The sequence below is a fragment of the Festucalex cinctus genome, chromosome 10 (genome assembly GCF_051991245.1).
Source record: "Festucalex cinctus isolate MCC-2025b chromosome 10, RoL_Fcin_1.0, whole genome shotgun sequence".
Lineage (NCBI taxonomy): Eukaryota > Metazoa > Chordata > Actinopteri > Syngnathiformes > Syngnathidae > Festucalex > Festucalex cinctus.
In genome coordinates this window covers 17,944,414-17,960,883 of record NC_135420.1, presented here as the reverse complement: position 1 = coordinate 17,960,883, position 16,470 = coordinate 17,944,414, and the positions used below count along the sequence as shown (strand labels likewise).

Here is a 16,470-nt window from a genome sequence, read left to right as displayed (position 1 = left end):
CTTGTGAAATTCTGCACATTTTTAATGGCAAGTCTACTCCGTTGTGACTGGAATTCCCCATGTAAGGGGCGGTCAATAATTGTGCATTTAAAAAAAAGAAAAAAAACAATTCTAATGAACTCAAAATTAACACAAATTTTGACACCCCTATGAAAAACTACTGACAATAAGGAATTTGCCCATAAGGTTGGCATGGCAATCCTTAGATTGAACTGAGCATACATTACCAAATGTCATAGGTCAATGTGTCAATTTGTCATAGTAGTAGAACAAATAAACTAAACACGCTTCCACAAAAATGTACGTCATTCCACACTGTTTTGGTGGCAGGTGCAGAGCTGGATTAAGATGTTTGGAAAGGGATTTATGCTCACTGGTTAGATCACGATGGCATCAATGCAAACATCCAAAGCCCACAACAGTGAAACCGCTGAGAAAACATTACAATTTCAAGCATTGAGCACAAGCCATAGCACGACCTCTGACTCAGCCATCATGTTCCATTTTTCTTACAAACATTTATCCTAGCAACAGTGTGGCCTTTAGAAAGAAGAACAGGTGTTAACCATGCACCTGATGCGGTTGTCAGGATATCAAGCACTGCCAGCACCTGCGACATCTGAGAGGAACTTTTCATTCGACGAGAATGTGGGGTTCTGTCATTCACGTTTGTGTTTCCCTTCATTTCATCACGCTGCCATTTTGCCAGCACTTTGCTGCATCCCTGGGCAAAAATGCATTTGTTTATGAAAGCAGTTAGTGGTGAAAGAAAAAAAAATGAATCAAATTTGCTCTCCATGGCCATAAAAACACTTTATCCGCACCGATCGTTGCTGCGCAATAAAAAGGTAAAACAATTTTTAGGAGGGAAAAACAATTTTACAGCAGCATTTTTCATAAAAACACCGTACATACAACAGGCTTAGTTCAGTGAAAATATACCTTTATTGTCAGTCATATGCTCAAAATATTACCTTTATAATCCAAGGTTTTTCAGACTTGGCTCATAAAAACAAAGTGTCTTTCTACTTTAGCGCGTGCTCGTCACATGCACAAAGTAATACAGAAAACTTATATACTACAAGAGCCCTGACGTGTATTACGAAATGCCAAAATGTTTATAATTGCCGGTATTAATCATTTAAATTGTAAGTATAGTGCAACATGTGATCCCTACACACTTTAAGATTTGAAATTATTCTTAAAACTTCGGTCAAAACCAATTTTTACACCTTCAAAAACAATCATGCATTACTGAGTAACTTAGTGCTGAGTGATAGTCGGAAAAGTTAGAGTATTTATATTTGCTTTGATATTTAAATAACATCAGAATTAGTGAGAATGATTTGTTTTATTACCAGAGTCAGTCACACTTAACTGCCTGCAAGAGGTACCAATGAGAAAGACAGCGTTGCCAACTCTCCAGTAAGGAAAGTAGCTATTGGCTGTCCTAAAATTCACTAGGAAGTAGCTAAATGACGTAATCACCTAATTTGCATAATTGTAAGGACGCTGTAGGAGAGAGAATAACGTGATGAGAGGCAAAAAGTGAGTTTAAAAAAAACCACCCTAAATATGTTTAGAACTAATGAACTTTCTTCTGTTGTTGTTTTGTTTTCATTTTCCCCTTTGAATTTGTGAAAATAACATCATGACTTAAATGCTTTTTCTACCAAAACAGTTGCTAGATTTTTCATTCATCACTTTTGACAAAAAAGTTGGAAAATTTAGCGAGGAAGTCGCCAAGTTGTCAAAAGATTTGACCAGAGTTAAATCAACGGCACTCTTCTAACCGACAGTGTCTCACTCGTGCACGTGTTTTAATGTGAAACTAAGAAATGATAAAATACAGAAAAACACTTGATTCCTAACTCACATCATAAATAATTATACATTGTAGAACATATAAGAACAGGTAACTGTGTTTATAGTTTGAATATAGTGAAGAGCATTGTGGAAGTATTCAAATTGTCTGAGGAAGTGACATCATTTTTAGCATTTTGAATTGTCACATGGGAAGTCAGAGATTTGCATTTTCAAGCTGAAAGTGCAGTCACTATTTACTGTCCACAAAAAAACACCTCCTGCATATTTCCATATGATATTGTTTGAAAATTGCAGGATAATAACAAACAAAAAAATCAAGAAATACTTAAAGCCATTAGATCCAGGTACACGCTTTTCTCCACAAAGTTTTGTTGAAATCGGTTTAATAAGTTTTGCATAATCCTGCTAAAAAAAATTAAAAAAAACTTCAACAAAAGCATAATCTTGGCACGGTTCCAAATGCGAGTTTTGTCCTTTGAAAACAAATGAAAAGCTGACAATGCATTGTTGCCCAGGTCAGCCATCTTTACACCATCATTTTATATCGTACAGTGTACGTTCGACACTGTATGCCTTCTAACAGGTCATTTCCCGTCACTCACTGTTTTTTTGTGGTTATTTTCAATATGGTGTAATATACACCTGCAAGTATTAGTGAGCTCATTCCTCGAGATTCTGTTTCATCTCACCACACGCGCACAAAACCAAAGATGATACATTCCATCATCTCAATACCACGTGGGATGTTTTGGGATTGTCATAAAATACACACTCGTACAAATTCCTCTCTCTTTCAATAACACTAAGCCGGTTGTGCTGTTTATTCTCCGTCAAAGTCGGCGGCGGGAAGGTATTTTTCTTGCAGTGCCGCTTTCCTGGTGTGACACCTGAGCGATGTAGCGTGGCTGCGTGTCTGTGATACGCCAAGCCAATTTACAGGCTCGGCAGGAGAGCTGTCGCTTCTCATCACAAATCACAACCACAGGACACTTCCTCGCTGTGTCCCTCTGCTCCCCACCTCACCACGCAACACTCTGGAAGTTGCCTTAAAGTGTATATTCGGCCCTTTTTCTTATGCGGTGCTCGTCGTGAGGACATTGCAAAAAGGCGCATTCATATTTCTTATGTGATGAAGTATACTTTAAGACAAATAAATGAGTGTCAAACAAATTTCAAATGTGTCAGGAAGTTAAAAGAAAAATATCTCAACTATGCAGTAATTTTTTCAAACAGAAATAATGAGAAATCTTTTTATGCACCCACCAGTCTACACGTGACATTCCGATTAATATTACTTTTGTGAAATAGCAGCAAAATCCCGTTGTTTTTTTCCATTTCAGGGGGCGGCCATTTTGCCACTTGCTGTCGACTGAAGATGACATCACAGTTGCTCAAGGCTCAGGCACCGACCAATTTTCTCAAATTTGGCTATGATTGGTTGTTACCTGAGACCAGAGCAACTGTGATGTCATTTCCACTCGACAGCAAGTGGCAAAATGGCCGCCTCCTGATATGCTGGTAGATTAAAAAAAAAAACTGATGGATTTTGCTGCTTAACCCATATTCGACTAACACAATATTAACCAGAATACTGTATTTAGACTAGAACACATTATTGTCAAGAATTTTTGCGGTGTTTGACTTCCCCTTTTAGTAGTATATTTTTCAGTCCATTTATGAATTCAGGGACGTTCGACTTTAGAGGTTCCTCTGAATTGTGTTTGTCACTGGCTACAAAATGCTACGGCTCCACTACAAGCCAAGTCAATGTGCAGTACAATGTGCCGGCATGGTCCCACTCCAAGCAGCAGACATAATCGACTCGAGCATAATACCAAGCCCTACAGCCCAGCTTGTTTCCCATTTTTGGCCCTTAACTAATGGCCCTAATTAGCAAATTACCCTTATTATATTCAGAGCAGGAACCAATTACAGCTGAACAGATTTTTGTTTCAAAAAGAAAAGACAAAAAAACGTGCCTATTCTTTTTTAACACCGCATTGAGGAAGCAAACAAAGGTCCTATTGTTTGTTTGGGTTAGAGAGGCAGTCAGAAAAAAAAAAGCAGCACCTGCATGGTGGTTATGTGTGACTCTTGTGTGTTTATATGGTTGTGTGTGTGACTGTGAGAGAGCGTTAGCAGCAGGTTGTTGTGTTGTGGCCCAATGGCCCAGCGGCCAGCAGATGTCTTCTTGCTCTTGGCCCTAGAGCTCTCGCTGAGCGTTCTCGCCAATTTCCCTGTTTACCGACACTCATTCCCTTACTATGTCATGTGCTAATTACTGCTGCTAATTCTTTTCTAAATGGGGTGCATTTTTGTATTTTAACTGGCCTGCAATGTGAATTAGAAAGTTGGGGAAATGATCAACATGACAATACTTTTGAGATCAGTTGACTAGTCTTTAATAATTGTGGTCGGCTAACCGCTAATCATGTGTTTTTGGCATCTAATCTCCAAAAAATACTTTCGACTCAGACGTCTGCTAGCATTACGTGACTATAACACTCTGTGGATTAGCAAAATGTACAGTCCACAATGCTTCAAAGTCTTCATACAGTGTGGTTATGGATCAGAATAGTGGTTAGCCTAGCTAGCTTCCACTATTCCAATTACTGCTAGTCTTAAAAGATTTATAAAAGATGAGCAAAAGTTTAAGGGTTGTTTTTTTTTTTTTAAGCTTTTTCATAATCCAAATTGCATTGACGACAAAATGTCCTTGCCACCACTACCTCAAAGTGGACGGACCTTTGTCGCCAGGTCAAGTTTATAGTGTTTCCGAGAGGAACGAGGCATCTCTGGCCAGCTGTTGCTCAATAAGCCGTGGCCCCTGTCCATTAGGCTCTAGGAGTTAATAAGACATGAGACAGGCCGGGAGTAAGTGAGGAATGAAGGTCATTGAGTCACCAAGCAGACTGCATCCATCCAAGAGGGCCACCATTTTACACAGCCCACAAGGTTTCTTAATCCCCCTCACTCACACACACACACACACACCGATAGTCTCTTGAGGGACACATAAATAGACACACAAACTGCCTCAGTGCAAAGCTTTTAGACCACCGCTTTAAAAATACCTCTGCATATTCACATTTCGGAATTAAACTCTTTGTAGACTTTTGGGGGGAACCTATCCTAAGTTAACCCTGCAAACATATTCTTGTGCTCTGGCCAAAGCCATGTCTAATGTAAAAAAAAAAAAAAAAAAAAAAAAAAAAAAAAAAACAAAACTCTCAGTCTCTCAGATTCAAAACATATAAGTGACTCTGCACTTGATTTTCAAGACACGTTCGACATTCACTTGTGTTTTTGTTGGGTAAAATCATTCTCATCTCTCACTCACCATCACTCAAATGCCAACGCCATTACACTGACAGAACTCTGTATCAGAACTTTATAACTGTTTTTACTGACGTCCCACTTTGAAGAGTTCTCTGAATGGATCACAACAATTAAACTGTTTGAGCTCTAGAGCTAGCCTAGCCGCTTCTGCTAGCCCAGTGCTAAGCTTTGCTCCACTGCTGCCGGCGTTAATGTTTGTTAAAACAAACGTGATTGATGTTGGTCTAGGCTGATTCTGTCGATATTACTTTTGGTGATAACAATATGTTGATAACATACAGTAGCTAGCGCTGTGCTATATTGTTGGGAACAATTAAGCTAACAAATGCTAGCTTCTTCTGGTGGGGCTCAATCCTCAGTGTAACTGGAGATGGGTTTTTGTGTTGTTGAGTGAGAAGGATCATTCAGTTCCGTCAGGGAAACAACATTAGTTCCATTGAGTAAGTCAACCATCTGCCCACCATTAACCCCAGAACCCTCCTTCTCTTTACAGGCTGGACAATTTGCTTAATATGGCCTATGGCGTAAAGAGGTAATTAAAACTTCACCCAATGCCAGATGTCCATGTTGACTCAATTCTTTTCCAGTATCATTTTCATGTTGTTTATTTTCCTGTAGTGTTTGTTGTCAATTTACGTTTAACAAATTTTCAAGGTGAATTGCATTTTTGTTGTTTTTTGGTTTGATTGTTTTGTTTTGTTTTACTCGTGAGCTTGAGTGTTTTTCAAACGCCTAACAAGCACTTTAAAAAGCAGAAAACAATTTGTCTTTGTTTTCAGTGGTGATGGATTTGCTTTGTTTTTATTATGACAAGTGCTGGTGTTGTTTGGATTGTTTTTGGGTTGTTTCTGTGTACAGAATTGATTTGTTCTCGACCTTGATTTCTCGGTGTTGTTTTTTTTTCTTTGGGATTCAGGTTCTCTGGCCTTGTCGCTTCAGCCTAGCCTGGACACAACATAAGATATTAACCCTCACATTTTATTAAGGAAAAAACAAACATCTTACATACATTTATATTGTTGATGCAGTACATATATTTAAATCCAAATGTACCCATTGGCTGGATGCCTTTTGGGAGCAGTTGCTGTGATCCGAGCAAGCTTAACAAGTACAAGCGATGAGGCTGGATGAACCAGGATCCTTGCTGGAAACAGGAAATGTTTCAATGCAGATGGCTCCGGCTTTGCTCTGCGCTGCTCGATTTCCCTCCTTTTTGCCTCCATGCCTCATTTTTCTTTGCTTTCTTGCTACCATACAGTAGGGGTTACATAACCAGGCGTGTAGCAGCCATAGTTGTGATGTGCTGACAGCGGCATCTTGCATGTTGCAGGCACTCGGGACACCATTTGGAAACAACTTAGCTTACAAAGCAATAAAATTAAATCATCAACTATGTATATTGGTAGCGCTGATAGCAACATCTCCGAGTGACATCAGTTGTACTTCTTTAGACTGCAAACTAGCAGCGATTGAAACAAAAGTGAATCTGCTGGTTTCAGCCAAGTAGGAATGTCAATTTTGCATCAGTGCATTCAAGACATGATTAATCAACAATCAATCCCACTTAATCAGTTCATCAAATTATCAACTGTTATGCCTGGACGAGTCTGAATCAAGCATGCTGATTGCAGAGCATGTCATCTGCAAGTAGTTGGCTTTTCTAAGGACGAAACAATATGGTCAGCTGAACCTGTTGCTATGCAACCCTCGTCTGTATTCCTGGTTAGGGTTCATTCCCAGATTCACGTTTGCCCGAATGCACTTTTATGCACACTCACAGAGGCATACAATCAAAGGACCATCTTCGAAAGTGTATCTAGCTTTTTGAGACAAATTCCAGCAAGATTACTTCAAAACCAATCAAAGCAAACTACAACGTGTTCTTTACAATATTATGTGATATGTGCCCCCACTAGGCTGAACACAGCATTCTGATTAATTTTGTGGAAATGAGTAAAGCAGCAAAATCCACTTATTTAGATCCATCTCAGGGGGCGGCCATTTTGTCACTTCCTGTCGACTGAAAATGACATCACAGTTGCTCAGGATTCAGATAGCAACCAATCACACCTCGCCTGAGCCATGATTGGTTGTTTCTGATTTTCAGTTGACAGCAAATGGCCGTCCCTGAGATAGCTAAAACGTGGGTGAATTCTTATGCTTAACTCATATTTCACAAACACAATAATAATCAGAATATTGTATTTAGACTTTTGGGGCTGCACAGAACATATTATTGTAAAGATTTTTTTGGGTTGACTTCCTCTTTTTTTTTTTTTTTTTTTTTTTTTTTTTTTTTTTTTTTTTTACACAAACCAAAAAAGGCTAGTGTTTGATGGAAAACCTCGGGAAAAAACATTGCTACTACAATCTGTTTCACCTACAGATTGATGTATAATCTCTTTTTTTTCTTGCACCCTGTGGTACTTAATCGATGAAGGCAAATGATTGCCGTAAGACCTTGGAGTCAATGATTCAATCGTCCCAAGCCCTCGCATCGGCCAGGATCAGACTGCGCACCATCAAAGTCATGTAGGAAGGTCGTAGTGATTGCGGCCCCATATATAGTCACTGGCGAGATAAGAATAAGGGCGGGGGGCCCTGAGCAGCAAGCAGCGCAATCGATCATTGCCACAAGCCCTGCAATAGTACAGAACAGAACACCCTGCAGACTCGGGGACGAGTGGGAGGAATACGCTTTGTACCATAATGCCACTGGGCTGTAAAGTGCTTCCACTTTCCATTTTTTGCTCTCTCGCTCCCTCCCTTTTGCCCAAGAAAGCAGCCTTCCCCGACCAGCTGCAGCAAGGCGGAAATCTCAATTAAACCATGGCCAATAATGTCTATAGTTGTTTCTTGAAGAGAGGTGGCATAAGAAATGAACCTCTTTATCTCATTTACTTTTTATTTAAAAATGGGCGCATTCTTTCCCTCTTTTTCCTTTCCTTTGAGCGGAAAGGCAATTAAGTGAAGTCAACTGAGGATTCAAATCTTCTTGCATCGCAAGAAAAAGGAGAAGATTACGAGGCGAATGAGAAGAGATTTGGTAGCCTGGTGCGTGATCTTTGATGAATTTCTCGCAATGCTTTAATTCAACAACTTTCTGCAATTTAGCTCTTGAAGGAGCCACTCAAGGGCGCCAAGAGAAAACTTTCATCTGCATCTCCTTGGGGCAGATATGAGATATGTCGTAAATCCTGACAGGAGGCCTCTCACAATGAAGCTAGTAGACAATTTTGGCGTGCGCCTGTGCACGTGGAGAAGTAAACCAGCTCTCGATGATGAAATCTTCCTGTTGAAAAGTTCAAGTGCAAAAGGCGGCAAGTGCCATTTAGATAGAAATACAGACACGCCTACGAGCAGATTGCCTATCGTGGCTTTGTTTTGACCCAGCAAAATAAAGCAACTCCGACATGAAACTCATTGAATTTTTTATTTTTTTAGATTTATTTGAAATTGTATTTTCAATAAAAATAAAGGTTTTATTTCAGAGACCAACACCGAGTCAGAGTGCTATAAGAATTTTACCCCGGCAAGCTTGGTCTCCATTGAAGCTGAGCACTAACTCTTTGCTAACTTGGCTTCGATTGTGATTGAAAATGAGCTTAAAATAAGTGAGACTGAAATTAGTGTTAAAGTCCTCAGATTTGAAGAGGAAGCCTTCGCTTCCGTGCTTTGCCAGTTCCTTTTACTCTGTTTTGTACCTGGATAAATAAAGGTCAAATAAATACAAAAATAAATAAATGCGGCGATGTCGCAATCAACTCAGTCGACAGGATCTTGAAGATAAGAGCAACAAAGAGGAAATAGGCGACCCCCGCTATAGAAGGAGGATAGGGACCGGGTCCGCCCGCAAATAGTGACAGTCCACATATAGTTGATGCCAATTGAAACGTATTGGGGAAAAAAGTAAACAATTTTATTTTTCCAAAATAAAAAATCTTTTGGGAAAAAAATGATTAAAAACCACTGATTTACTGACTGTAAGTGGGAGGAGAAAAAATAAACAATATATGAAAAAATAAAATAGAATTAAAAAAATATATTGGGAAAAAATCAGATTATGCAAAAACAGTCTCTCCTTACAAAGGATTAAGATTAAGGGTTAAATTAGCCTCTTAATTACTTAATGTAAAATAATCCAATTAATAAATATTAGATCTAACGTGGAACTAGTAATTTTTAAAAAATGTTTTACTTAATTCACAAAAAGTAGAGTTGTCTTTGTTTGCACTGTTTGACATGTAGCCATCTTTGAAAGAATTTTTTTGATAAATGTTGGGAATTTTATTTCCCAAAATAAGTCTTTTAATTGTGTGTTTTACATTAATGTAAAATACTCGGAATAAAATATATATATATATTAGCTTAAACATGGAACCAGAATTTTATTTTTATTTTTTTTTAATCATTGTACTCAATTCACAAAAATAGTTTGAACATATACGCATCTTTGAAAGGCTTTACTCAATAAATTAGCCTCTTCATTGTTTAATTTATATTAATTTAGAGCACCCAGAATAAGAAAAAAAAATATATACGTTTAGCCTGGAAACCAGAATTTGAACAAAAAAAAATTGGATTTTTGCTTTTGCACTTGAACTCATGAAAACATTAAGAGCAAAATAACGTGAGCGAAATCAATTGAAACGCTACTAAATAACCAAATTAGGACCTGATTTAAAATCCTACAGAAAATCAAAATAGCAAACCTAATGTGGCTGGTTTCCACCTGCCTGTATGCACTCCCCCCAACAATGTCTGGGCATGCTCATGATGCCACAACGGATGTCCTGGGGGATCTTCTTCCCGAGATCAGTGATCCCGCAGTGAATACAAATACCTTTTAATGGGATGGAAGAATCTCATTGGGAATCTGTAATCTGTATGCACTGCCTACAATCACGGTCTCTCAGGGACCTCACAAATGTTCTTGTGGATGACTGGATAAAAAATTCCCGCAGACACACTCCAACAACCTGTAGAAAATCCGGAACAAGTAACTTTCCGTGTCTAGTGCCCCAATAGTTGTCCACGTGTTTAGTAATCCTTTTGACTCGTATTCAAATGTATGCCTTTGTCTTTGCAACTTTGTCCTTTCAGGTTTTCCCCCATCACCATCGACAGCATGACCAGCCTGGTGGGCATGAACATCCCCGGGCACACCGGCACCGGCTGGTGCATCTTCGTCTACAACCTGTCGCCAGACTCGGACGAGAGCGTGCTGTGGCAGCTCTTCGGGCCGTTCGGCGCCGTCAACAACGTCAAGGTGATCCGCGACTTCAACACCAACAAGTGCAAAGGTTTCGGCTTCGTCACCATGACAAATTACGACGAGGCGGCCATGGCCATCGCCAGCCTCAACGGGTACAGGTTGGGCGACCGCGTCCTGCAAGTCTCCTTCAAGACTAACAAGGCCCACAAGTCCTGAACTCGAACAAGGTAGAAGCAGTCGTCCAGCGGCAGCCTGCGGCTCGGTCCGCTCCAAAACGACCCCACCCCCCACCTCATTTTAGCCCCTCCACTTACCGCCACCCTCCTACCGTGATCCAGCACAGCAAACTGGAACATAAAGCAACCATCCAACCCAATTGAACTCGAAATGGCTTATATCATAACTTTGGACCTATAAGCCAATGTTGCCTAAGTATTACAAAAATGAAAATGAAGAAAATGTTCATGCGTTTTGGGGAAGTTCCTGAGATCTTTGTTGTATATTCTTTCTGTTTGTTCTGGTTGCTAAAATGAGTTTTCTCTTCTGTGTAAACAGTAGCAAATCCCCCCCCCCAATTTTAGAGAAGAGAACATCCTTTTTAGACCACTGTCTCGATTCAGGATTAGCTTTTCTTTTGTATATCCGGATCCACTGTCGTTAGTATCCCGGACCTCCCGGTCACTATAGGGAGGGGGCTCTTTTCTAACAATTGGTGAAACATTCATTCATTTCTAGTCGTATTAGAAGGTCCCCTTAATGATTCTAGATGGGATTTCACGCTCCCACCGATTCTGATGTAGTTTAAAAAAAACAAAAAACAAAACAAAACAAAAAAAGACTTTCTAACATTGTTTTTGTTTTGTATCGCAAACAAAACATAATGTCTTTCCTCACAGGGAGATGGGATGCGGGGGTGGGGGATGGGTTAGCTTTCCTGATGACTCATTAAGTAATTTAAGAAAAAAAATATAACACTGTTGCCAAAGAGAAGATCTCTTTGCTTGGAAAAAAAAAAAAAAAAAAACGTGTTTAGAAAAAAAAGATAAAAAATAAATAGAAAGAATCTATTTTTATAAATGATAATTAAAATAATAATTATTGAGAAATTTTTACAAGAATCTGGATTTGAAAAAAGAGAAAAATATTTTGACTGGCTAACTGGGAGGGGAGGGGGGGCACCACCTTGTCTTGTCGTTCTGCCATTGGTACTTTCTAGGCTCAACACTCGTTGTTTTCCGAGGAAGCCACGTTGGCGGCGGCCATTTTCTAGATGGAAGGTTTTGTGAAAAAAAAAACAAAAAAAAGGAAGCCAAGGCGGGTGATTTTGGTAATTTTTCACACATGTACTAGTGCGTAATTATTCAATACCCACAAGGGGAAGGGTGAGGGTAACCATCCTTATCGTCCAGAGCCCAAAGCAAGGAGACCCTTTTGTCTGCTTCTTTTCCTGTTCTCGTCATTATGGGGTATCAGTAACGACATATATGCACATCTATCCATTTAGAACGCATACTATCCATCATATTGTTTCTCTTTGCTCGGCATTTGTGTGCAAACTTCCTTTTAGCGATCAACAGTAGGTGCTATACTACATTATTCACATATCTTAAATATCCGAGTTGGTTGTTCTATGTGTTGTTTCAAAAAATACTCTGTTGATGTTGGCATTGAATTGAGCTTATTTGTTTATTGTTGGCCCAAATAGTCTGCTGAGACTATTTTGTTGCAGAAAAACCAGATCAACACATTTGGGGTAGTGTAAAAAATAAAATAAAATAAAAAAAAATCTATATATCTATATATATAAAAGGAAAAAAAACTATCACGGAACAAATTTTATTTATTTATTTGGCTTTGTTTGTTTGGCTTGCTGGCTTTTGCGTTACTAGCTGAGCGTGAAGCGTTTGTCCAAACTTAACGATGATTAGCTAGTTCCTTTAGTCTAGATATTTGTTTCCTGAAAAGGAGATCTATGACTACTGTGTCTTTCTTTGCTCTGTACAAATAGATGATCTATCTATATATATATCAATATATACATAGTCTACCTTTGTTTTACAATATCTACTGTATTATCTGAGTTGTCGCTGTTCTTTAGTTGGAGCTTGTCTTTTTCATATGGCAACTTATTATGAAGTGGTGGTTCAGTTACTTAGAAAAACTTGTGAGGAAACTGTTCAATTGTCGTCATGTTGCTTGTGGAGAAAAAAAAAGAAAAAGAAAAAAGGTTTGGATTAACTTTACGTTACCTACCGCGGCAAAAGAAACCGAACAAAAAGCTTTGAATATAAGTGTATTTGGATTTACTTCTCTATTTTTGTTCAACTATTTATTTTTTCTATTTATTTCTATTTATTATGTATTTATGAACCACTTAATTTATCTGTGTATTTATGTATTTATTTGTTTCATTGTCTGTGTATTTGCGTGATGCTGGTACAGGGAGGGGTGGGGCGTTTCTGAGCAAAAGGGAACAAAGCGACTAGTGGACAAGCTCTTCCAGTAGTCCACTGCACTGAGAGAACTTTTAGTACGTTTGTGCTTTGTACCAATATATCAAAATGACCACATAAAAAAAAAAAAAAATCTAAAAGTCAGGAAAACTAGAAAAAAAAAAGTGTCTGGAAGGCCGGGGAACGCTCTTCCCTTATTACTAGAAACAGTTACTCGCTATGCATAACCTAGTTATTAATAGTTCAATTTGCTCTTGCTTTTTTCTTGTCTTGTTCAAAATGAAATCTTTAGATCTTTTCCAATGAAGTTTAGTCTTAATAGAATGTTATAAACAGTCGTTCTGGTTCAATATAACCTGTGATAAGTTTGTGTAGTTCTCTAAAGCCACTCCGTCCACACCCTCCCTCCACTTACTACCGCTTTGTGATGACACCTTTATGCAAAACTGTACGTCTGAAAGCATACGTCTACGTTATCTGTCGTGACATTCAGCTGACAGAGGCTCGGGCGTGCCGACGTTTTTCCGCGCCCGCTCTTGTGTGAGGGTCGACTCAATTGACTTCTTTTCGATTTTTCAAATTGCATACCGACAAATGTTTAAAAATAAAAAAATAAAAATAAAAAAAACAGAAAAACTACTATACTGAAGTACTCTGGAGGGATGGAAATGGATTGTACCGATTCTATATTTTATATACTCTAATATGATATATATTATATATTTTCAAAGGTCAAATGTAGGGTTCCAGATGTATAAATATACAGAATTGGATTCTTTTGTTCAAAAACATGGCTGAGGTGCATGTGTGTGTGTGTTTGGAAAGTAAAACGGCCGCACACATCTCAGTCATGTGACATCATCGCCATATGCGCCGTCATAACACACGAGCAGATGCCCCTTCGACGCCGTAACGGGTTTGTGGGGGGGTTTGAATTTATGCAACGACCCCAGTAGAATGTTGTTCTGATGTGTCAATTTCCTACTCCGTGTGACCTCCTGCGACGCGTGCCTGTGTTCCGCCTCTTTGTGCGTTTGTCTGAGAGTCTGTTTGTATACGCCACAACATTATGACTTTGCCCACTCTAATGAGAGACATTACAACAGCTGTATCACGTATATTCTTCCTTTGCAAATATATCAATGATTACTTTTGCTACTATAAGAGAGGTGTTTTTATTGTGAGGGTAATTCCTAGGATTTTTATTCATGATTCATTCATACTTAAATTCACATATTCCTGATTTTTGTGCTCAGTCCAGTCTAATTAAAAAAAAAAAAAAAAAAAGCTGTGCTTTGGCGTCATTCTGTGTTATCTTGTCGCCAAGGAATGATGTTGGAGAGAAAGCAGCTTCATTTAGACAAGCCATTGTAATGTATAATAATTTTTAAAAAGTAGTGCTTTGGTGCCATCTTGGTGGCAAAGAACTATGTTCATTTAGACAAGCCATCCCCATGTCTAATTTAAAAGCAGTGCTTTGGTGCCATCCTGTGGCATCGTGGCGTTAAGTAGCTACGTTCATTTAGACAAGCTATCGCCATGTCGAAGAGAAAGTAGCGTCGCCATCTTGTGGCCTCTATTGGCAATCTCCGTCCCGATCCCCCGTGGGAACACTCTAACTTACCCGAGAGTCAAAATATTAGGAACAGGTCGCTGTTAACACCGATTATCATGTTAGCATGTCCGACTCACAGATCTGAAAATCAACACTTTTTATGATGAATACGTGATACAGCTCTTGTGTTTTCATAATCATGTGACTGTCAAGTGCGTGTCCTTCTCTGTGTGTGTGTGTAAGTCATGGGGCTGCGTCACCCTCGCTCCATGTCCCACCCCAGTGGCTCCCACCACCATCCCCGTAGCGCCTTATAGTCGGTGAGTGGCAAGCTGCCGGTAGGAACAAGGCAGCCAAGTAGTGGAGGAGGGAAGGTGAACAGAGGAACTCGGCTCTTCTTCTTCTTCTTGTCAGTTTTCTTTTTTTTTTTCCCCCTCCTGAGATGTGTTTGTTTACTATCTGATAAAAAAAAAAAAAAAAATCTATAAAACAAAATTCTTAAAGACAAAAAAGATGAAAAAAAATGTTGGCGGAGCCTTGTGGGTTGCGGCTCTCTCTCTTTCTCTCTCTGTCTCTATCTCTTCTCTCCTGCTTATGTCATTACTTAACAATTATTAACAATGATGATGATTATTATTATGATTATTATGGTTATTATTGCTATTATTCTTAGTATTCTTATTCTTAATTATTAATCTAATTACTGCGATGAATGACTTCATGTTATCCTTGCTAGTTTAGGTCATTTCTGAAACTGGAAACAAAATAGAAAATCTTGCTGTAAATGTTTGTTTTTTCTTTTTCATAAAACTGTTGTGTTTGAATTATTTGTACTTTTGAATGTTGGGACAATAAAATGAGGTGTCAAGAGCTCCGAGGTGTCTTTGTCAAGTGATATGCACGCACACATACCAGATACTACACTTGGATTTGGTACACATGCAGTCAAATGCAAAAGTTGATGTAGAACCCAACTCAGACCACGTCTAGCACTGGCGCAAGGTAGACAGCTGCTTAACTTTTTTCTGTAAAAAGAATATGCATAAAAACAAGCTGGTTTAATGTCAACCCTATATGACTCAGAATCACTTGGGGGGCTTGAGACTCAAATGAGAACACGTGTTATAGAAAGTGGATGAATGAGTTTTTCTGAATCAAGGTAAGGATCAGTGAAGGCAACATGAGATACCTTGTCTGCATTTCTGCCTTCTACACATTAACTCCATTGTTTTGATCATGGCTAATATTGATTTTTCTTCACATTTTCCTGCTTTATAAAGAAAGAGAAGAAGAGGAATATCTTGCCAGGAGGTTTAAAATCAGTATTCAAAGAAGAACAGGCAAGGCAGTAATGTCCCGTAATGACACCTATAAAACCTAAATCACACCGGAGAGTATTACTGAGCTTGCGGAGGAAATGATGGCTGTTAGAAAATGATATGTCCGGACACACTTGTCTTCCCTCTCGCTTTGTTAGAAACCTAATGACCTGACTCTCTCATCAAGGTCGACGCCAACGCAGACTCAACGCGAGCCCGCTTACTTCAGGCTTAGAAGACTTTGGTGGCTTAACACTTGGAGGGCTCATTTTAACTATATTGCTGATTTTAGCAATTAGTTGACAATATATAATATGATATTTGACTTGGTGCAGTTTGACACTGCTGCTCCAAGTTCTGTTTGAGTGTTTCATGATCAGCAGAGCAGACGGGAATTTCTGCTATTTCCGAAATGCAACGCTTCATTTCCGTGACATATTGTATTGCTATTGCCTGTGACTAGCATACAAACCAGACATGTTATAGTCAAACATTTTATCGCATTTTCAAATAAAAATTATCCTCACAAATCCAATTACAATGATCCAAAGTCTAATGCTTTTCAATGGGCGGAGAGCATCGCTTCACCGAGGAAAAATGTTGCATTCGAGGAATGTGGGAAATTAGTATCGCCCTAAAAGTGTTTGAGGCAAATGTAAATACTAAATATAATACATATGTTCACGTGACATAACGTGATTTGGAATGACTGTGTTAAGCAAAACAACAAACAATCTATCGGAATCAGCCATCTTTATTGTT

The 16,470-nt window shown here is 38.9% G+C and overlaps 1 protein-coding gene across 11 annotated transcripts in view; it reads left to right on the top strand.

Moving 5' to 3' along the window:
* Positions 1-15,261, top strand: part of elavl4 (ELAV like neuron-specific RNA binding protein 4) — a 110,642-nt gene extending 95,381 nt beyond the window's left edge. For 9 of the 11 annotated variants that reach the window (XM_077533879.1, XM_077533877.1, XM_077533888.1 and 6 more), the window contains 2 exons: positions 5,660-5,698; positions 10,270-15,261. In XM_077533879.1, coding sequence (XP_077390005.1) covers positions 5,660-5,698; positions 10,270-10,597 — 367 coding nt within the window. In that variant the 3' untranslated portion in view covers positions 10,598-15,261. The remainder of the gene's footprint in view (positions 1-5,659; positions 5,699-10,269) is intronic. The other 2 variants (XM_077533883.1, XM_077533882.1) reach the window with 1 other exon arrangement.
* Positions 15,262-16,470: the final 1,209 nt, after the last annotated feature.